The 22,896-nt window shown below is 34.5% G+C and overlaps 1 protein-coding gene across 3 annotated transcripts in view; it reads left to right on the top strand.

Annotated features, from left to right (window-relative positions):
* The window catches only part of TAOK3 (TAO kinase 3), a 179,992-nt gene that overhangs the window by 76,434 nt on the left and 80,662 nt on the right, over window positions 1-22,896 (top strand). For all 3 annotated transcript variants that reach the window (XM_045457410.1, XM_045457412.1, XM_045457411.1), the window contains exons 2-5: window positions 5,712-5,814; window positions 14,547-14,757; window positions 21,513-21,584; window positions 21,972-22,073. In XM_045457410.1, the coding sequence (XP_045313366.1) occupies window positions 14,638-14,757; window positions 21,513-21,584; window positions 21,972-22,073 (294 nt within the window). In that variant the 5' untranslated portion in view covers window positions 5,712-5,814; window positions 14,547-14,637. The remainder of the gene's footprint in view (window positions 1-5,711; window positions 5,815-14,546; window positions 14,758-21,512; window positions 21,585-21,971; window positions 22,074-22,896) is intronic.

Genomic DNA, 22,896 nt, shown 5'->3' with positions numbered 1-22,896 from the left:
CTTTTTTTTTTTTTTTAAAGAATTTACACAGGCTAATTTACAGTGAGGCTTAAGTTTCAGAGCCCCTCGTATGCACCAGCCCCTTCTAAGGCCCTAATATCTATTTCTGTATGGGAATTTCGTAAAATGTTTTTTTCTTTCTTTTCTTTTCTTTTTTTTTTTTTTTTCAAAAGCAGGCTTCATGCCCAGTGTGGAGCCCAATGCGAGGCTTGAACTCACAACCCTGAGATCAAGACCTGAGCTGAGATCAAGAGTCTAATGCTTAACTGACTGAGCCATCCGTGCACCCCTGTTTTGTAAAATGTTTTCTTAAATAGATCCCTAAGTTTGTTTACACTTCAGTCTATATAAAAACTAAATCCACCACTGCATACTCAAGTGTTATGAGGTCTTTTGGAGAAATAATAACACAGAAGTCCAATTTTATGTTTAATTACCCTCCACTATATAGCAAAATCGGAAAACTTTTTGGTGTTTTGAAGTCTGCCTTGGGCAGCTTGATTTAGAAGGAAATTTTCTGGAATGGGGAATCAGAAGACCTGGGTTTTAATTCTGGGTCACACTACTGCATAGGTGTGATTTGACACTTGTCTGAGATTTAGTTTAAAAAAAAAAAAAAAGTTGAAGGGTCTGATCTTCAAAATCTTTCCAATATGAAACATTCTGATTCTTATTCCCTAATGCTGAAATATTGTAGTTTTTTGTTGTTGTTGTTGTTCAAACTAGTTGGTTTCAGGTTTATTGTTCATGTAGTGTGATTACAATGTTGAAAGTCAACTAAGACCTTCTGAGAATGATCTTTCTTGAAAGTTTCTGAGAAAAGGGAACTTCTGAAAAATAATTCTATTTCTACTCTCTATCAAGTGTTCTTACTTACATTAAATTAGGGTGTCTGTAGAAAAATAATTTATTTGATTGCCATTGTTGAAAGATTTCCATTTCTTAAAGAGTGAAGAAAATCATTTCAGTTGCGCATCTCTGATGAAATCATCTACTCTCAGCAAGCTGGACGGTTCTGTTGGCCCAAGGGCCTAAGACCAGAAATACTGCATTCTTGGCACAGTTCTCAGTTCTCACTATAAATGCAGTACCTGAGGTTGCAGGAGGTCAAGGAAGAGGGAGACAGTAATTCCATGCCTAGCATTTCATCTTCAGTTAATTCTTAAAATGCCATCCTCTTGGAAGGAAAAATGTCCTTGTTCATGTTTGGAGGGAAGGATGAATTTAAAGACCATTTTTAGAGTAAGATTGGGATGGGAAAGGGAAAGAGATATCAGCAGATTTTTGTAGAGTACTTGCTCTGTAAAGATGTCACAGGGCCCAGCAATTCGACCCTTAGGTATATAATCAGGACAAATGAAAATGTATGTCCACCCAAAAAATTGTACGCAAGTGATTATAACAGCATTATTCATAGTAGCCAAAATGTAGAAACAACCTGAAATGTCCATCTGCTTATAAGTGGATAAACAAAATGTGGTATATTTATATAATGGAGTTTTATTCAGCAATAAAAGAAATTAAATACTGATTCATGCTACAACATGGATAAACCTTCAAAACAGCATGCCAAGTGAAAGAAGTCAGTCACAAAAGATGATTCAAAGGAAATGTCCAGAACAGGGAAATCTATAGAGACTGAAAGTAGACTAGTGGTTGCTCAGGAATGGAAGGGTGGGAGGGTAATAGCTAATGGATATGGGACTTCTTTATGTGGTGATGAAAGTATTCTAAAATTGACCATGGTGATGATTGCACATACCTGTGAATGTGCTAAAAAACAACAACAACATTGAATTGTACACTTTAAATGGTTGAATTGCATATCTTTATGTGAATTATATCTTTAAAAAAACCCACTTTTTTAAAAGATGTCATGGGATACAATGATTAATCAAAACAGATTTAGACACGTATCCACCTCTGAAGAAGCACTTGCCATCCAGTTAGAGTATATGTGTATATATATATGTATATATATATATATATATACACACACATATATATATACACACACACTCCATATATATATATATATATACACACTATATATATATACTTATTATGTGTATATTTAAATATTTATATGTATAAATATATAATATAAATATATATATTATATATAATATATATTTATATATTTTTATATATAAATAATATATATATATATTTAAAACCAAAGCAAAGGGAGAAAATAGTAGGTCTTATACCAGGGGTGATGTTCAGCTGGGCTGTGAAAGTGGTTTTGGAGTTTGGATATTCTAGTTAGAGGGAATAGCATAAGCAAAGACAAAGGTGTGAAAATGTAACTGAATAGTAATTCATTTTTTCCTGATTATGGAGTTGAAGAATTTTGGTTAGAAAAGTGGTTTGAGGCCAGCTTTGTTTTGTTTTCTTTTGTTTTTGTTTTTGTTTTTTTATTAATATGGAATTTATTGTCAAATTGGTTTCCATACAACACCCAGTGCTCATCCCAACAGGTGCCCTCCTCAATGCCCATCACCCATGCTCCCCTCCCTCCCACCCCCCATCAATCCTCAGTTTATTCTCAGTTTTTAAGAGTCTCTTATGGTTTGGTTCCCTCCATCTCCACCTTTTTTTTTTTTCCTTCCCCTCCCCCATGGTCTTCTGTTAAGTTTCTCAGTATCCACATAAGAGTGAAAACATGGTATCTGTCTTTCTCTGTATGACTTATTTCACTTAGCATAACACTCTCCAGTTCCATCCACATTGCTACAAAATGAGGCCAGCTTTGAATCTTAGTTAGGTAAAGCTATTCTTTATACTGTAGGCCGTAGGGAGACATTGAAAGATTTTGAGCAGAGATGTGATATTATCTGAACTTTGCTTCAGGAAGATGATTATGATAATAATGTTTTTAAGATGAATTCCAGAAAAGATAGAATAGAATCTCACCAAGAAGAGGCAGAGGAAAGAGATAACAGAAATGGAAAGTGAAGAACAGATTAAAAGAAATATTTGAAGCAGAATTATAAATTAACTGAGACAGGGAATAGGGAAGGGTCAAAGTTAACCTGAAGTGTATGTGAGGGGAGAAACCAAAAACATACTTGAAAATATGGGCATGGGGCTGGGAAAGGAGGTCGGCACAGTCTGATGCCATAGAGTTACTGGGACCCATTGAATGCACAGAAATTAGGATAGCAGCTTGCAGTCACACACAGGAGCTTCGGGCGAATACTTGGAGGAACATTCATTTAGAGATCAGAGAAAAGAAGAGAAACTATAGGAGGAATAATTTGGAAAAACAAGACAGTTTTATGGAATTCAAGAGATATTTATAAAGAAGGGAGCTTGTGAAATGGAAGAAAGCTGAGAAACATCCCTTAGGTGTAATGGACAAACTTGAGTATAGTTTTCAGGCTCAACAGCGTATGCAGTCTTCCAGCAGGGGGAAAAAAAAAAACAACAAGAAAGTTTCATTTCTAGAAGTCATAGAGTTTATTATATTTATAGAGCTATGCAACTGAAGATAAAGAACACATTTTGAGAAAACTATGTAAGAATGAAGGAGTATTTAGAGGAAAAAAAAATACTAACCATGTGTGTCGATTGCATGTCCAAATGCCAGTGAACAGTTCCTCCTGCATCTGAAATTAGGACATGAGGATGTTAGTAAATGCCTTATTTTAAATTACTTACTTAGAAATCTTGCAACTGGTGGGGCGCCTGGGTGGCTCAGTCGGTTAAGCGTCTGACTTCAGCTCAGGTCATGTCTCACAGTCCGTGAGTTCGAGCCCGAGCCCCGCATCAGGCTCTGTGCTGACAGCTTGGAGCCTGGAACCTGCTTCGGATTCTGTGTCTCCTTCTCTCTCTGCCCCTCCCCCCCCCCCCCCCCCCCCCAGCTCATGATCTGTCTCAAAAAAATAAAATAATTAAAAAATTAAAAAGAATGAAATCTTGCAACTAGTGTTCTTTTAATATCTTAATGAATATTTTAGCTTATTGAAGCTATAGTCAGGCTATATCAGCAGGTAGATATGCAGACATGGCAGTGTTTGATTGGTTTGATGGTTAGGTAAAATGTGATACAGAACTCAGGCAAGTTTTACCTACCACTTAACCTAAAACATTCCACAGCTATAGAATCAGAGGGAATAATAAAAATAATGAGAAGGTTTAGTTTGTAAATATAGACATGAGAGGAGATTGGGATATCCTGAACAGGAAAAATGTGAAAATGGAGGTCAATACCTTTTTTCCTATTTTTTTCCCCTCTATAAGGCCTTCATCTCCAAAGCCAGTCCGCTTACCTAAAAATTATTTCATTATACATGTTATATGTTTTAAATTGTTACATTCTTTGACCAAATAGCTCTAGTTCTAGGAACCCATTCCAAAGAAAGCCCTAAAATATAGATGAATAATACGCTCAAAGATCTTCAAAACACAGTAATATTTAATAGTTCAACAAAGAGTTGAATACAGTCTTGGCTTCCAATTGCGGAGAAAGAGTTGTGAATGAATAATGAGATACACTGAGCAGTCATTAAAGTGATCTTTCTGAACAGTGACAAAATGGCAAAATGTTTATAATGCAGAATTAGATAAAAGAGGTAGACTGTTGGGGGCGCCTGGGTGGCTCAGTTGGTTACGCATCCAACTTTGGCTCAAGTCATGATCTCATTCTCCGTGAGTTTGAGCCCCACATTGAGCTCTGTGCTGACAGCTCAGAGCCTGGACCCTACTTCGGATTCTGTGTCCCCCTCTCTCTCTCTGCCCCTCCCCTGCTTGTACTCTGTGTGTCTGTCTCTCTCTCAAAAATAAACATTAAAAATAAATAAATAAATAAATAAAAGATAGACTATGGAATTATATGTATAAATGATCTCAGCTATATATAATAAAATAAATATGAGCATGAAGAAATAAACATAAGCATGGAGAAAAGTATGCCAAATTGTTAATGGACTTTGTCCTGGGTAGGATTATGGGCTTTTCTTCATAATAGTATATTTTTCCCAGATTTTCTACATTGGGCATGTACTTTTTTTTTTTTTTTTCCAACGTTTATTTATTTTTGGGACAGAGAGAGACAGAGCATGAACGGGGGAGGGGCAGGGAGAGAGGGAGACACAGAATCGGAAACAGGCTCCAGGCTCCGAGCCATCAGCCCAGAGCCTGACGTGGGGCTCGAACTCACGGACCGCGAGATCGTGACCTGGCTGAAGTCGGACGCTTAACCGACTGCGCCACCCAGGCGCCCCTGGGCATGTACTTTTTTAATAGAAAATAAAGAATTATCATTACCCCCCAAATGCAGAAGATCAGCTATAGGAGAGCCAAAGAACGGGAAGATAGATGAGTCAATGTAAATCATCATGGCTACTGAAAAAGCAATTTAGAATATAAGCCTTACTGACAATCAGTAGCATCACCACATGCTGTCAGATTAGTCCTGTCTACTGGTAGCCTCTATTGAGTTTCCCTGGACTCAAACTAATGGAAGTCTCAATATAGATTCTGAAATCTAAGGACACATTTATTTCCCTGGGATTGCTTGTGAAAGTGTAGCCTAAGCCTTTGATGTGAAAAATCTTACTTTTGCATTTATAATCACAAACAGATGAAGATAAAAGTTTTAACTTCATAATATTACATTTGCAAATACTTAAAACTACCATATGATCAATTGTTGCCTCTTTAATTTTGCTTCTACAATTATGTGTTTTATTCTTCTTTTTCCATAGGTGCATCATAAATGCAAAAGACTGAAGTTTTAAAAGAGGACAAAGGGTTTGCTGCTAAGATGAATCTGAGCAATACGGTATATTTTGTGCCATTCACAAAAAGGTATTATCCATAGATCCATGATACAGCTTTCTTCTATAAAACGGGAAGAGATTATGTCTTCTGGTTTTTCTATAGTTAATATTTATTATATTTTTAACAAAAATGGGAAAGTAAAAATATTGAATTGGAATAAAATTTTTTTACTTTCAAATTCTTTTTTTTACAGATTTTCATCATTCTCAGTTATAGCTTACAATTTGGAGAAATATTTGTTTGAAAGAAGTATGCTTACCTAAATTTTCTTGGTTCCCATTATCAAATTATCTTCTGGAAATATATACTGCTTTTTTTGTTGTAGAGCTTTATGATTAGACTTTGAAGTAACATAAGATTTTTCATATCACTTTTACTCTAATTACAGAAGTAATAGGCTTTGCAGAAAATTTAGAAAATACAGATAAACAGAAAGAAGAAACTTTAAAATGACCTGAAATCCCTACACCCACTTCAGATAAAACAAGCCTGTACGGAAATCGAAACTTGGAAATCCCTCTACCTGCTTACATCCTGCCTCTTTTGCTAAAACAAAACAAAAAGGACATTGCCTTATATAAGTTCCTAGAAGGATATTACTTGGTCCGAGAATGTACCCATTCTGTTCTTCTGGCAATGTGTAAAAATGACTGTTTCCTTATACCCTCACCCAAAACTATGTCTTTTCTCTATTACTTTGTCAGTTTAGTAGATGAAATTAGTTGTCTTATTATTTTAGTTTTTGCTTCTTTGATTACTAGTGAAACTATATGTATTTCATATCGTTAGTAGCCACTAATTATTTTTTAAATTTCCTATCTGTGTCCTTTGACTATGTGGGTGGATGTACATATATGTTTGTGCTCACTTATATATATGTTTTCATTGAAGTATAATTAACATACAGTGTTATATTAGTTTCAAGTATGTACAATATAATGATTCAATACATTACTAAGTAGGCATCAAGATAAGTGTGCTCTTAATCCCGTGTTTATCTATTTAACCCCTCCGCTCACCCATCTCCCCTATAGCAACAACCACCAGTTTGTTCTTTGTATTTAAGAACGTTTTGTTCGTTTGTCTCTTTTTTCCTTTGTTCATTTGTTTCTTAAATTCCACATATGAGTGAAATTGTATGGTAAATTTCTTTCTCTGACTTATTTCATTTTGCATTATACCCACTAGGTCCATCCATGTTGTTGTGAATGGCAAGATCTCATTCTTACTTTTACAGCTGAGTAACATTCCTGTGTGTGTGTGTGTGTGTGTGTGTGTGTGTGTGTACACACATCACATCTTTATCCATTCATCTGTGGACACTTTAGTTGCTTCCGTATCTTGACTATTGTAGGTAATGGTTCAATAAACATAGGCGTGCATATATTTTATTGAATTAGTTTTTTATCTTCAGTGGGTAAATACCCAGTAATGACATTACTGGAGCATAGAGTTATTCTGTTTCAGTTTCTTGAGGAATCTCTATACTGTTTTCAACAGTGACTGCCCCAATTTGCATTCCCACCAACAGTGCATGAGTGTTTCTTTTTATCCACATCCTCACCAATACTTGTTATTTCTTGTGTTTTGATTTTAGCCATTCTGACAGGTATAAGGTGATATTTCATTGTGGTTTTGATTTGCATTTCCCTGGTGATGAGAGATATTGAGCATCTTTTCATGTGTCTGTTGGCCATCTGGATATCTTCTTTGGAAAAATGTCTTTTCAGGTTCTCTGCTCATTTTTTACTTGGGCTATTTGAGTTTTATGGGTGTTGAGTCCTATAAGTTCTTTATATATTTTGGATATTAACTCCTTATCAGATATATCATTCACAAATATCTTTACCCATTCAATAGACTGCCTTGTCATTTTGTTGATGGTTTCCTTCTCTGTGCAAAAGCTTTTTTTTTGGTGTAGTCCCAATAGTTTAATTTTGCTTTTTTTTTTTTTTTTTTTCTCTTGCCTGAGAAGACCTGTCTAGAAAAATGTTTTTATGGCCAATGTCAAAGGAAGTATTGCCTGTATGTTTTCTTCTAGGAGTTTAATGGTTTGGGGCCTCACATTTAGGTCTTTAATCCATTTTGATTTTATTTCTGTGTATGGTGTAAGAAAGTGGTATAGTTTCATTCTTTTGCATGTAGCTGTCCAGTTTTCCCAGCACCATTTGTTGAAGAGACTGTCTTTTTCCCATTGTATAATGTTGCCTCCTTTGTAGTAGATTAATTGGCTATGTAAGCGTGGGTTTATTCCTGGGTGTTTTCTCCTGTTTTATTGATCTTGTCTTTTTTTGTGTCAGTACAATTCTGTTTTGATTACTACAGCTTTGCAGTGTATCTTGAAATCTGAGATTGTGATAATTCCAGCTTTGTTCTTCTTCTTCAAGATTGCTTTGGCTATTCGGGGTCTTTTTTGGTCTCATACAAATTTTAGTATTATTTGTTCTAGTTCTGTGAAAAATGTTGTTGGTATTTTGATAGGGATTGCATTAAATGTATAGATTTCTTTGAGTAGTGTGGATATTTTAATAATATGGTTCTTCCATTTCATTAATATGGAATCTCTTTCCATTTGTTTGCATCATCTTCAATATCTTTCATCAATTTATATAGTCACCTGTCTGATATTAAGAATAACTTTTAACCAGCATATATTTTGCAAGAATTATTTCTACTTTATTTGCCTTTCAGTTTTGTTTATTGAATCATTCTGAAACAACCTTACTCATGTATAAGTGACATACAATAATCTGAACATATTTAATGAATATAATATCTTTTACCAAAATATGTATCTATGAAGATAGTAAATCTATCCACCATTCCCAAAAGCTTCTTAATACCCCTTTTTAATCCCTCCATCCTACATCTTCTCATTCAACCCTATCCCCAAGAAACCACTGATGTGCTTTCTGTTACTTTAGATTAGTTTGCATTTTCCAGAATTTTATAGACATGAAATCATAAAGTATGTACTCCTTTTTGGCGGGGGGTGGGGGGTCTGTCTTCTTTTCACTCAATGTAATTGAGTTTCATTCACATTGTAGCATGTGCCAGAAGTTCATTTTCTCACTGTGATGCATTCTATTATCTGCATGTACCACAAATTGTTTATCTGTTCCTTTGTTGATGGGCATTTGGGGGCTATTAAAAATAAAGCTGCCATGAACATTTGTGTACCTGGCTTTGTATGGTCATATGCTTTCATTTTTCTTGGGTAAATACCAAGGAGTGGAATGGCTACATCATATGGTAGATATAGGTTTAGCTTTTTAAGAAGCTGCCAAACTTTTCCAAACTCTATCATTTTTACATTCTCTCAAGCAGTATGTGAAAAAGGTATTTGACACCCTTGCCAACACCTGGTATGCCCATTCTTTTTCATGTTAGCCATTCTAATAGGCATGTAGTAGAACCTCAGGTTTTAATTTGTATCTCCCTAATGAATAGTGATATTAAGCATCTTTTGTTTTGTTTAGTTGCCATCCATATATCTTCCTTGGTGAAGTGTCTATTTTAATCTTTTTCCCATGAAAAAAAAATTTAAGTTTTTTTATTTATTGTGAGAGAGACAGAGACAGCACAAGTGGGAGAGGGGCAGAGAGAGAGGGTGAGAGAAAGAGAATCCTACACAGGCTCCACACTGCCAGTGCAGAGCCTAACATGGGGCTCAAACCCACGAAGCTGTGAGATCGTGACCTCAGCCGAAACCAAGAGTCAGACACTTAACTGACTGAGCCACCCAGGCGCCTCTAATCTTTTTCCCATTTAAAAAATTGGGTTGTTTACTTTCTTTTTATTGAGTTTTGAGGATTCTTCATAGTTTCTGGATACAATTCCATTATGAGACATATTTTGCAAGAATTTCTTCCAATCTGTGGCTTGGCTTCATTCTCTGAACGGAGGTCTTTTAAAAAAGTATGTTTTTAATCTTGATGAAGCCTAATTTATCAATTACTTCTTTTATGGATTATGCTCTTTTTATATGTCTAAGAAATCTTTGCCTGACCCAACATCAGAAAGATTTTTCTATGTTTTCTTCAAGGATATTTTTAACTGTATGTTTTACATTTAGTTTTATAATCCGTTTGGAGTTAATTTTTGTGATGGGTAGGCATGGATCAAAAAAGATCCCTTTCTTTGTATATGTTTATACAGTTTTCCCAGCACCATTCATCGAAGACTTTCTTCACTGAGTTACCTTCACACCTTTGTCCAAAATCATTTGTTCACAAATGTGAGGGTCTCTTCTGGACTTCGTTTTGTTACACTGATTTGTTTGTCTATATATAACAGTATCACCCTGCCTTGATAACCATAGCCTTATGATAAATCTTGCAATTAGATTATGTCAGCCCTCCAAATTTGTCGTCCTTTTTCAAAGTTGTTTTGCTTACTTTATGTCCTTTAGCATTTTCATATGCATTTTAGAATCAACCTCTCAATTTCTTTTTCTAAAGAACAATTAATATTGATTCTTCTGACCTATAATCACAGTTATTTCTCTTTTCAGTCTTTAATTTCTATCACCTTTATTTTGTAATTTTCAATGTATAGATCTTGCACATTCTTTGTCAGATTTATCCCTATGGATTCATATTTTTGATGCTATTGTGATGTTTTAAAGATTTGATTTCCGGGGCGCCTGGGTGGCGCAGTCGGTTAAGCGTCCGACTTCAGCCAGGTCACGATCTCGCGGTCCGGGAGTTCGAGCCCCGCGTCAGGCTCTGGGCTGATGGCTCAGAGCCTGGAGCCTGTTTCCGATTCTGTGTCTCCCTCTCTCTCTGCCCCTCCCCCGTTCATGCTCTGTCTCTCTCTGTCCCAAAAATAAATAAACGTTGAAAAAAAAATTAAAAAAAAAAAAAAAAAAGATTTGATTTCCATTCATATATAAAAGTAAAACTGAGTTTTAAACATTGATCTTGTATTCTGCCACTTTGATAAAATCACTTATTCTAGTAGCTTTTTGTAGATTGCATTGAATTTTCTACATAGGTGATCACGTTATTTGTCAGTAAAAGTCTAACGTCTTCCTTTCCAATCTTGATGCTTTTTAAATTTCTTTTTTCTTGCCTTATTACACTTATATACCATCCAGCACAATATTGCAGACAAGTCTTGAGAGCAGACTTCCTTGCCTCATTCCTGATCTTAGGAGGAAATCATTTGGTCTTTGATATTACCTATAAATATTTCATAGATTTCTTTTATCAGGCTGGGGATATTACCTTTTATTCCAGGTTGGCTCAGAGTTTTTATCAGGTTTGAATATTGGATTTTGTCAAATGATTTTTCTGCATCTATAGAGATGATCATTTTGCATTTTTTTCAGATTGTTGATTTGGTGAATTACATTGATTTTTGAGTGTTAAACCAACTTTGCATTTCTGGGATGAATCCCACCTACTCGTGATATATTATCCATTTTATATGTTATTGAATTTTATTTGCTGTAATTTTGTTACAAGTTTTTGCATCTATATCTGTCAAGAATTTGGGGGCACCTGGGTGGCTCAGTTGGTTGGGCATCCAATTTCAGCTCAGGTCATGATCTCACAGTTCTTTTTGTGAGTTTGAACCCCCCCCGTTGGGCTCTGTGCTGACAGCTCAGAGCCTGGAGCCTGCTTTGGATTCTGTCTCCCTCTCTCTCTCTGCCCCTACCCCACTTGTGTACTTTCTCTCTGTGTCTCTCTCAAAAATAAATAAACATTTTTTTAAAATTATATATACGAAGAATTTTGATCTGTTTTCTTTATTGTAATGTTAGTTGTTTCTGGTGACAGATAATAAATCCAGTCCCCATTACTCCATCTTGGCTGGAAGCAGAAGTTCATTCATTATATTTTTTAAGTTCTAGAAGTTATTAATTGTATGTAGTCAGACTTACTGATTTTAGTTAACAACTTTTGCCTCTGATATCTTGCTTATTAATTAAATATTCACCTGCAATTTATTTTAGAAGTTTTTATGCTCTCATTTTTTTATATTTAAATATTCTTTTCTTTTGAGAATTAATTTAATCTATAGTATGACATAGTGATTTATGTGTTTCCTCCAAATGATTATCCATAGTACTTAGCTTTATTCACACTGATGCCAAAATATTCAAAAGTTTAGAATATATTTTGACGATTGAAAAGATTTTACTTCTCATAAGTTTAGTTCGTAGATCTTTTTGTTTTTCTTAAAAACAATCTCATAACTTCTTTTTTTTTTTCAGTCTTCAAAAGGGATATCTTTGACATAATGCATTGTTTCTCTTTTCTTTTCTCAAACATAAGCAGTGGTGGCAGTAGCACTTTTTGAATATTTTGTGTATTAGTCACTTGATTGATAACTAGACTTAAGTCACTTTTTCAATAGTATTGATATATTGACTTTAAGCTTGATTATCAGCATTCATGGATTGACAAGATGACCTTCCACCATTACAGGCATAGTGCTGCAGGGGAATCCCTTTTTCCTGTTTAAAACCTTCAGTGGCCCCCCAGTATACTTAGGATGAAGTACAAATTTCTTAATATTGTTTAAAAGGTTTACTGTGATTTTCCTTGGCTTAACGCCAGCTTCATATTTTCTCCTTCCAACTCTACCATACGTCCATATTGAAAGAACTACTTTTATTTTTCCTTAAAAAAAGCATGCTTTTTCATATCCAAGAAAAAAGAGACTGGGTCACCCAATTATATGCTTCTATTAATTGTTTTTTTTTCCTTTTTTATCATAGCAATCATTTATAACCATTTTGTTATTTGTATCATTATAGTGTAATATTTATTCCCCCACTGGACTCTAACTAAGCCCTTTAAGGACAGGGACAACATCCCATTTGATCTGGGACCAACACCCAGTATGTGCCTGGCATACTAGGCATTTGACAAATATGTGTTGAGTCAGGGAAAGGGTTGACTGGATAGATGGATACTTAGGGTGATGACCTACATATTCTAATGCTCTAACTAGACTAACCATACGAAGTAATATACAGTGTCACCTAAGGCTGTCATATCACAAGAGAAAAATTCTTCTTAGCACTAACTAGTTGTACTTCTTTGTTAATGACCCTCTCTTTTCTCTTCTCCTTGAACGAAGCCTATTGACTCACGTTTTTAAAAGTACAATTTTATTGGCCAATAACTAAATTTCTAGCATAGTAATCTGATGGGTCAAGGAAGAAACAGAAACTGTCCCGTGTGTTGGAATGATTGATTCTCTTGGGAGGTGGTATTCATAATAAAAAATATAGGTGAAAGTTAATATTTCAATATTTTTCAAAAAATACAAAGGATGTATGCCAACTAAGTGTAACTATTAACAACCAACATGTAAGAATGTCAAAATAATGTGCTTTTATTAATAGAAACTTTGAACTCAGAATGTTTTGTATAGCAGTCAAATAACCTGCCTCTTTAAGTGAACATTTAGCATAGTCTCCAAATTATGGCAATTTGTTACTTAATTACCTGATCTGTATGTACATATTGTATATTAAGAGCATGGGCTTTACAGTTTGATCTGGGTTTGAGCCCCAGTCTGACAAATACTACCTGCCTGATAATGGGGGGGGTAGTTTTGCCTTTCAGTCTTCCTTAGTTTGTTGTATAAAATCAAAATAATAAAGTCCTGCATTATGAAGCTGTTGTAGAGATTAAAGAAAGTAACATATACATATATGGAATTTAGTGTTGCCTGACACATAATAGTGCTTAATGAATGTTAGCTGTTATTAGTTAAATGTTAATGAGACCAAAATGCTTTTAAAAATAGATTTATTGAGGTACAATTTTAATACCATGCAATTCACTCATTTAAAGTGTACAATTCAAAAAAAATAATATAACAATTCAGTGGTTTTTAGTATATTAACCATTGTGCAGCCATCACCGCAGTTTTCTTTTTTTCACAGTTTTAGAACATGTTCATCACTCTAAAAAGAGAGCCCATCCCTTTTAGCTATCACCCCCAAACTCTCCTTCCCCCAGCCCCAGGCAACCAATAATCTACTTTCTGTCTCTATAGATTTAGTTCTTCTGGGTGTATTATATAAATGTAATTGTGCAACATGTCATCTTTTGTGACTGGCTTCGTTAACCTGACATTGTGCTTACAAGTTTCATTCATGTTGTAGCATATATCGGTAGTTCATTTCTTTCTATGCCTGAATAATATTCCACTGTATAGATGTACCACATTTTGTTTAATCATTCACCAAATGGACATTTGGGTTGTTTTCACCTCTGGCTACTATGAATCATACTGCTACCAATATCCATGCACACGTTTTTGTGTGGACATATGTGTTTACGTTTTGGGCTCATACCAAGGAATAGAATTTCTGGATCAAATGGTAACTTGATGTTTAAGTTTTTGGTGAACTGCCAGTCTGTTTCCCAATGGTTTCACCATTTTGCATTCCCACCAGTAGTGTTGGAGGCTCTAATTTCTCCACATCCTTGCCAATAGTTATTTAAGTTTTTGATAGTAGTCATCATAGTGGGTATAAAATGGTATATTATATATTACTGTGGTTTTAATTTTTATTTATCTAAAGAATAACTGGAATATCTTTTCATGTGTTAGTGGTCACTTTTGTATCTTTGGAGAAATGTCTATTCAGATCCTTTACCTGTTTTTCTTTTGAGTTATTTGTCTTTTTATTATGAAGTTGTAAGACCAAGATGCTTTCTAATATTAATTTGTATTGCAGCCAACCAAGATGTTTTAGAAATAAGTTAATATCAAATCTTCTTTTTCTACAGGTACTAAAAACTTACCACCCAAAAATTTTATAAATGAGAGATAAGGCTGAGTGGGATATCAAAAGCAAAACGTTTGCAAATACTGGTCACCATGCCTAAAGGGGTGCCAAAGGACCCAGAGATTGCTGATCTCTTCTACAAAGATGATCCTGAAGAACTTTTTATTGGTTTGCATGAAATCGGACATGGAAGTTTTGGAGCAGTTTATTTTGTAAGTAATTTTAGAATGGTTTAGAGAGATTAAATTAGGGAAGTTTGAGTTCTACACATTCTATTACTTGTAAAATATACTTAGTTTTAATGTTTATTCTACAAATTAAATGTCTACAGTGGAGGCAAACAGTCATTGCTGAAAATCCAGTCCTAGAATTCTAGGCATTATTAAAGTCAGTGGCATCTATATCAACTGATTCTGCTATCAGGGTACTCCAAAAAATGTTCTAAGCTTGAATTTGAGCCCTATGCATTTTCTCTATATGCCAAGCTCTTTTTTGCCTCAGGGCCTTCCTATATACTATTCCTCCACCTAGAAAACTCAGCACATTGCATCCCCATCCCTGCCTAACTCTTGCTTATCCTACAGATTTCAGATTAAGTCACATTACATCCACAAGATTGCCTTTCCCGTTCAACTTTCCAGCACTAAATTAAGACCTTTATGACCTCATGGCACCCTGTGCTTACACATTGTTGCGTTTATCATGGTTATAATTAAATAATTATGTGTGAGAATTTTTGAGTCATGTATGTCTCTACCCCGACATAAGCACCATGAGGACAGGGGTTCTGTCTATCTTATTCATTGCTATATGCCCAGTATCCTGTATAATGTCTGATAGTAATAGGAACTCAATAAATGATGGACAGATGGGCAGATGGATGGATGAACATTATGGCCACACCGACAGATGGCCTAACAAAGATTTTTAGTAACGTTTCATGTCAAGTCAGTGTTTTAGGTTAAAGGGTACAAGGCTTAGCCCCCTAAAGTCAGTTTGAATTCCCAGAATGTGATTATCTTCTGATGAGAATAATGAGAAGTGGCTGAAATGTTACCTTAGCTCATCACCTGAAATTCATTACAGAAAATTTAGTTGGTCATTTACTTATTTAACCTTAGAAGTTTGCCTCCTCAAAGTCACAAAAACTTCCTTGAGAGCACAGTAATACATAAAAGCAAAGTAATATTTAAGTACTACTTATTGCTTGTTTCTCCTCTCAACCTGTTATCGAATCTTGTTTTGTTTTGTTTTGTTTTAACTCTTTGACTTTTAGGTGATCCTTTATGTTTTGACATCTAGGTAGGGCTTATCTTCAGTTGTCCTTCCAAATGAGATTTTATTAATTGCATGTTTAGCTCCTCTTTTTGCTTCTGGCCAAATCTTCAGCCTGGGTTTTCCCTGAACTCTTTCTCATCCCTTCATGTCTGCGCTCAGCACTACTACATTTCTCCTTGACCCCCCTCTAATACTTGGCTTCCACTCAAGTACATTTTATCTTTGAGTGACCGTCCATGGCTGAAGAGGGTGCTAATTTTCTAGTCAACACTTCTCTGTTAGTCTTTAGGCTAAGAATAGTATTTAAGGCCCAAAGTCCTGTCTTCCTCAGTCACAGGGATGCTTTTATTTTAAGTCTATTTATTTATTTGCTTATTTATTTACTTAAAGTAATCTCTACTCTTAATGTGGGGCTCGAACTCATGACCTCAACATCAGGAGTCACATGCTCTACCAACTGAGCCAGCCAGGCACCCCAGGGATGCTTTTTTTTTTTTTTTTTTAAAAAGGACTTTTAAATTACAAATATACATACAGAAGTGTGCATAAATACATACCCATATATCTTAATATACAATTTAAAGGTAAATCCTTTTATAAACACCAGTCTTGGTGTTTTATAAACACCAAGAAATAGAATATTTCCATCACTCTGGAGGCCCCACTCATATTAGGAGAGTCCACTATTTTGAATTTTATGGTGATTATTTTCTAGTTTATCTTTTTTTTTTTTTTTTTTTTTTTTTTTTAAAAGCAGGCTTCACACCCAGCGTGGAGCCCAGTGCGGGGCTTGAACTCATGATCCTGAGATCAAGACCTGAGCTGATACCAGGAGTTGGATGCTTAACCAACTGAGCCACCCAGGCACCCCTCTAGTTTTTCTTTATATGTAACCCACAATATAATTTGGTTTTGCCTGGTTTTGAACTGTTTAAAAGTGGAAACCTTCTGTATATGTTTGTTGGTGGCCTATTTATTCTGCTCCAAGACACTTTCCTCAGCCACCTTTTCTTACTTTCCTTCTATTTATAACTCCTTCATCCTCTCAGAGTCTCTCTTGGCCAGAGTCAGAAGGTAGTTCCAATCTCTGTTTGACTCATATTTTAAAAAGCAGCTAAACCCCTCTCAAAGTTCTCCTTTAGAATGACTACAATAAGCCAAGCATGTTTTGAAACTTACTAGCAAAGCTTTGGACTAGGGACCTACTTTATAATAGGCCACAGAAGACCTACTCATTCATTTGCTGTTTGAGCTAAGGCCTGTCTCTTTAGCCAGAGTATATGCCTTTTGAAAATGAGGACTGTTTCTATTTCTTTACAACTCTAAAGGCTAGCCAATGCCCGTTTACAGTAGGCACTAAATATATGTTATTTGTTGATATGATAGATGGGAGAAATAATGAAGATATTTGGGTGGTTTTGAAAATGTAATCATTAACTATATTGTATATTGTATTGCCTGTCTACAAAAGTGAGTAGTACAGGCCCATATATACCCGTAAGGCACTAAAAAACAGATTAAAGAAGAATTAACTTACACTTTACTGTAAAATTTAGAAAAACTTTAATTTTTTATCTATAATGGTCATGTGGTAACACCTTAAAAAAACAGATTTCTCACTGGCCACAATGTTTATGTGTAGTTCCTCCTTCACTGTTAATAGATTCTTCCTCTTGTCACTCATACCGTGATGACCAAGAAGCCCATCATCTCTTCTTTGGGCAATTGCAGTAGCATCCCAGCCCATCTCTGTGCATCCATTCTGGTCTCTGTTTAGGCTGCTGTCCACACTGTAGTGAGCTTAGGGGAAAAAGAAGTGAGTCTGATCACATCATCTTTTTCTGTAAAGCTCTCTGTTCTTAGACTGAGATCAAAACCCTTACTGTAGCCAGCCTTCAGGGTCTTCCATGATGTGGTCCCTGTCTGTACTTGAGACATATTCCCACTCATTCTCATTGCCCTTGCTATAATGTAATAGCTTTCTTTTGACCATTGTCATAGGATCTTCACATAAAGTGTTCTCTCCAAAATGTTTCCCCTTCCCCTTCTCCTTCTTAACTCCTGTTCCTCTTTTAGCTCTCAGCTGAAACCTCATTTCCTCAGGGAAGCCTTGCCTGACCTGCCAGAGTCACATCCTCCCATTTTTGTTTCTCAGAGTAACACATACCCTTCTTCCTAGCAACCGTCACAGTTGCAATTTCACATTTGTTTGTTATGATATTTTCATTACTCTCTATGCCACTATACAAGAGATAGGTACTGGGCATATTTACTCACTTCTTAGCCCCATACCTGACAATTTTTGAATGCCTATTAAGTATTTGTTGAATGAACAAATGAATCATAAAGAACTCAGAGAAGTTGGTACTGCTAATTAGTACTTTTCATGAATCCTAGCCATGCTAGCAAGCCATTAAGATCAGATTCCAGCAACCAACATTTTTATACCTAAACACTATAATTGTGTTAGACTTTTTGTAGTTTACAGCTTTTACACAGAATGTTGCCAAGAAATATGTTTAAAGTGAATTGTAAGCTGGCACAGCTCTCATAGAATCAATCAACTGAGAATATTTTCAGAAAAAAAATGGAAGCTATTAACTTGGTAAAATATCTGTGTGTTTGGATTTACATAAGTAATGCAGAAATTAGTAGTATTAACACATCAGACAGTAAGAAATTCTATATTAAAGGAAAATAGAAACAGGCTGGGTGTGATTATTTTTGTATTCACTTAAACACAACTACGAAGCTTCTACGTTTCCACTGTTGCCTTGTTGAACTTAACATATCTTCTATAATCCACCTAAAGCTGATGATTAAGTTCTGTTCTTCTGGGTATACTTATTACCTTTCAGTTTTAGTTGAGACTTAATAACTAAGGCAAAAAGAAAAACTTATTTTTAATGCTTATGTTTCTCTATAAATTAGCAACAAGTGGACAGTAATCTAATTGTAGCTGGAAATGGTTAAGAAAATATCAGAAACAGTACTCTAAATATTTTTTGAATCAATGATCTTGCTTAAACTCCCTGAGATCATTAAGACTATTGGAAGTGTTAAATATGAATAATAAGTTTTAAGAATAACACTTGAAATGAATTTTTTAAAAAGGGGACACCTGGATGGCTCAGTTAGTTAAACATCCAATTCTTAATTTCAGCTCAGGTCATGATCTCACAGTTCATGGGATGGAGCCCTGAATCGGGCTCTGCACTCACAGCGCAGAGCCTGCTTGGGATTCATCCTCTCTCTCTCTCTCAAAATTAAATAAATAAACAGACAGTAAAAATTTTTTTAGAAAGAATAACACTTGAGATGTGTAGAAGTGGTAGTCATTCATAATATTATATGAGGTACTAGAAAGCTGAGACCCCACTGATAGTTTCCTTTCTGTGTACTAAAACATTGATTTTTCCTTGAAGTTTCATTTGTGAATTTTAACCAGTATAAAATTGCATTAAAAACTTCACATCTAAACAGACTCTTAACAATAGAGAACAAATGGATGGTTTCCAGAGGGGAAGGGTGTCAGATGGTGGGGGAAATAGGTGATGGGGATTAAGGAGTGCACTTGTTTTGATGAGCACCGGGTGATGTATGGAATTGTTGAATCATTAAATTGTACATCTGAAAGTAATATTACACTGTATGTTTAACTGGAGTTTAAATAAAAACTTGAAAAATAAATTTCACATCTAAGAAAAATCAACATGGAAATGTTTTTCAATTTTCAAGTCTGTGCTCCAGTAGACAGATTGTGTAAGCAAGTATACTTACAAAGTTCTAAGTAATGATTACTCTGTAAATGTAAAGAAATGTATTTTTATTCTAGAGAGATTCTTTTTTCAAAAGTCTCTGGTTCCAAATAAGCATTGATTATAAATAAGCTTAATAAGCAATTAGATAATACCATCTGATTCCATTTTTGTCCTTCTTTTTTTCTTTTTATAAAGGTTAAAGATTTGGTTTAAAAAAAAAAAAAAAAAACCCTGCAAGTTAAAATTACTCATTGCTTAAGCATTTCTTAAGCCTTTCCCAGGCTGCTTAAGCTGCACAGTAGATAGATTCATCCCCAAAATATCCGCTTTTCAGATACAATCACTCTAACCTTTATTGAAATACTGAATTCGCATCAACTTTTCTTTGTTGCTGTCATATAAGCACTGTCTTAGTGTTAAATTTTAAAAGCCAGCAAAATGTGAGAGATTTTGTTTTCAACAAAAGTCCATCTGTACCTTATAAATTAACAAAATATCTAAAAAAAGTGCCTTTGTAGAGGCCTGCTGATTTGAAAACTCTAACTAGTAGACACCTTGTTTTTATAATAGGTACTTTTACCTTTAGAGCTTATAAAAAAAAATTTTTTTTTTTTTTTCAGTAAGTGTTCATTTTGTCAGCAGTTTGTCATTCAGTAAGACTCTGGGGTTGAATTCTTTTTACATAAATAAGTTATTGTTTATTTTTTGATTTAAAATTTTTTTTAATTAGAAATTCAGTTTTATTTGAGGAGCTTCTTTAAGTGTATTTAAGAAACTGATTATGCATTTTTCTCTAAAATTGATGACCTGATTTTATCAGGGAGTGTATTTCTAATCTCTTACCTCAGAAACACCACTATAGCTTTATTGGTTTACAATAATAATATCATAGCACCAGAATAGCTCACTTATATCAGGAGTGTGTCACTGATATAGAGCCCTGTTATTAAAAGAAAGCCAAAATTAGATAATCTTTGAATGTCTGACATTTATTTTTCTGAAAATTTTAAGGAAATTATTTATTTTAAATCTCTTAAGTAGGAGGAAGACTATTACTTGACCTGTTATTTTCATGTGTGCTTTCAGTGAACTATTGTATTTTGGGTGTAGAAAAGATAAAGAGAGATATCATGAGCCAAGGCAATCTTTGTAGATGAATACACACACACATATGTATGTATATACGTAATACGTTCTCATTATAAAATATAAGTGCCTTTGGAAGTGAAAGTCCCTTTTAAGATTTATCTTCTGCATTGTTCAATGTAGTAGACTATTTAGATTTAAATTAATTAAAATTTAAACTTCATTTCCTCAGTCACTCTAGCCACATTTCACATGCTATCCTATACAATGTAGATACAAAACATTTCCATCATGACAGAAAGTTCTATCAGACAGCACTCCTCCAGGGATTATCACTGATATATATTCTGGTATAAATTCTTTCATATTTTTTCTTCACATACATCACATTATTATTCTTTGGCAAAAGTAAGATAGTATACAGCTTGTTTTTTGTCATTGTATTTTTTACATCTTTCCATTTTACTCTATATTCATATAGATTACCTCATTCTTTTAATGTTTACCTTATTATATGATCCTACCACATTTATTTAATTGATTGTCCATTGATGGACGTTTCACATGGTGAAGCCAGTGTGGACGTTTTGGAAATTTGCCTTGTTTTTGTTTGATTGGATATATTTTGTTAAACCCTAATCCTTTTTTATGTTATAGTATTTGCATGTATATAGATAAGGATGAAGAAAAGTTGTACCTTACGGTGGGGTGGAAATGTCTCTCTAGCCTAAAAGTTACAGCGTCTTTAAATTGTGATAATGAAGTTAATCAAATGTTAAAGTGGCTGAAACATCATTCATTCTTTTTATTTTATTTTTTTTTCTTCTACTCTCTCAACACAGGCCACAAATGCTTACACCAATGAGGTGGTGGCAGTTAAGAAAATGTCCTATAGTGGGAAGCAGGCAAATGAGGTATGTTAAAGACAGTTGTGTACCTAAACTGACATAATCTAGTTAGTATGAAATTGACAGTAGAAACAAAGTTCTTTAAACGTTACTTTATCATATCTTTTTTATTCCTTTTTGTAGAGCATATAATAAATATTCTTAATATTCTAACTCAGTCAACTAATTTGTGGAATAGAACATAAGTTAGTATAATAGATTTATTATATTTGCTAATAGATTTCCATTTACAGGTACTAAAATTAAATAACACAAGTTTAAACCGCGTCTTCATTTATTAAACATTTACTTTGTGCATTTAAAATAACAAAAAGAATATTATATACGTATAGTTGATAATAAAATACTATTTTCAGTCTAAACATTGTATCATTTGCTTTATTACTTCAATAGAAATGGCAAGATATTCTTAAGGAAGTCAAATTTTTACAACAATTAAAGCATCCTAATACCATTGAGTATAAAGGTTGTTACTTGAAAGAACACACTGCTTGGGTAAGTCAGAGGACCTGTGTTGTTTATTTCCTGTTAAAATTTTTTTTCTATTTTTTCTATTATCTTTTTGATCTGTAAAATTGTCAGTCTCATTTTTGTCCCATTGACTTTTGTTATCAGTATTCAACATGTGTTAGTACCTCAGAGTGTACCATGTGGTATACATTCTATAAGATCAATATGATGCCTAGCCTATGGGAAATTTTATTCTATAATCAACAAACAGTGAAATTTTAATATCCTCTCATAATGGTTTATTTGCAAAAGTAAAAGAGCCTTTTATTCTCATCCTAGAATTTTTATCTTCGTTATTTCTCACCCCCCTACTCCAATTCCCCCAAAATTTGGAATCGTGCTTGGTGTTACCATCACTGTCTAAGTATTTTCAAACATGGCCTAGCATATGAGTAAAATGAAATAAGTCTTTTGTTCCACTCTGTCCGTTGAGTATATTTTTACACGATCGCGCTTCTGTTTTTAGGTTAACACCTTAGGCACTGTTGAGTCCATCAAGAAGCTACACTTTGTGCTTTAGCAAACTGCATCTTCCAGTTTAAAGTCCAACCTAACATTTACTGAGATTCATTTGTTGAGAAGTTACCATGTATAAGTGCTTTCCTATACGTGCTCTCCAGTTAGGGAATGGAATTTTTGTTCCTAGATCAACTATCCAACAAAATACTTAAACATTTCTTTTCAAGAAGCTTTTAAGATATCTAGAGCCATTGCTTCTGTTCTGAGCAGAAGAAATTAGTCAGAGGAGTATCTCATTATCTGGAAATCAGTTCTCTGGCAATCTCCACCATCTTGAAGGAGTCAAGAA

The sequence above is a fragment of the Leopardus geoffroyi genome, chromosome D3, assembly GCF_018350155.1.
Source record: "Leopardus geoffroyi isolate Oge1 chromosome D3, O.geoffroyi_Oge1_pat1.0, whole genome shotgun sequence".
NCBI lineage: Eukaryota > Metazoa > Chordata > Mammalia > Carnivora > Felidae > Leopardus > Leopardus geoffroyi.
The sequence above is the reverse complement of the archived record's forward strand: the minus strand, read 5'-3'. Positions and strand labels throughout refer to the sequence as shown.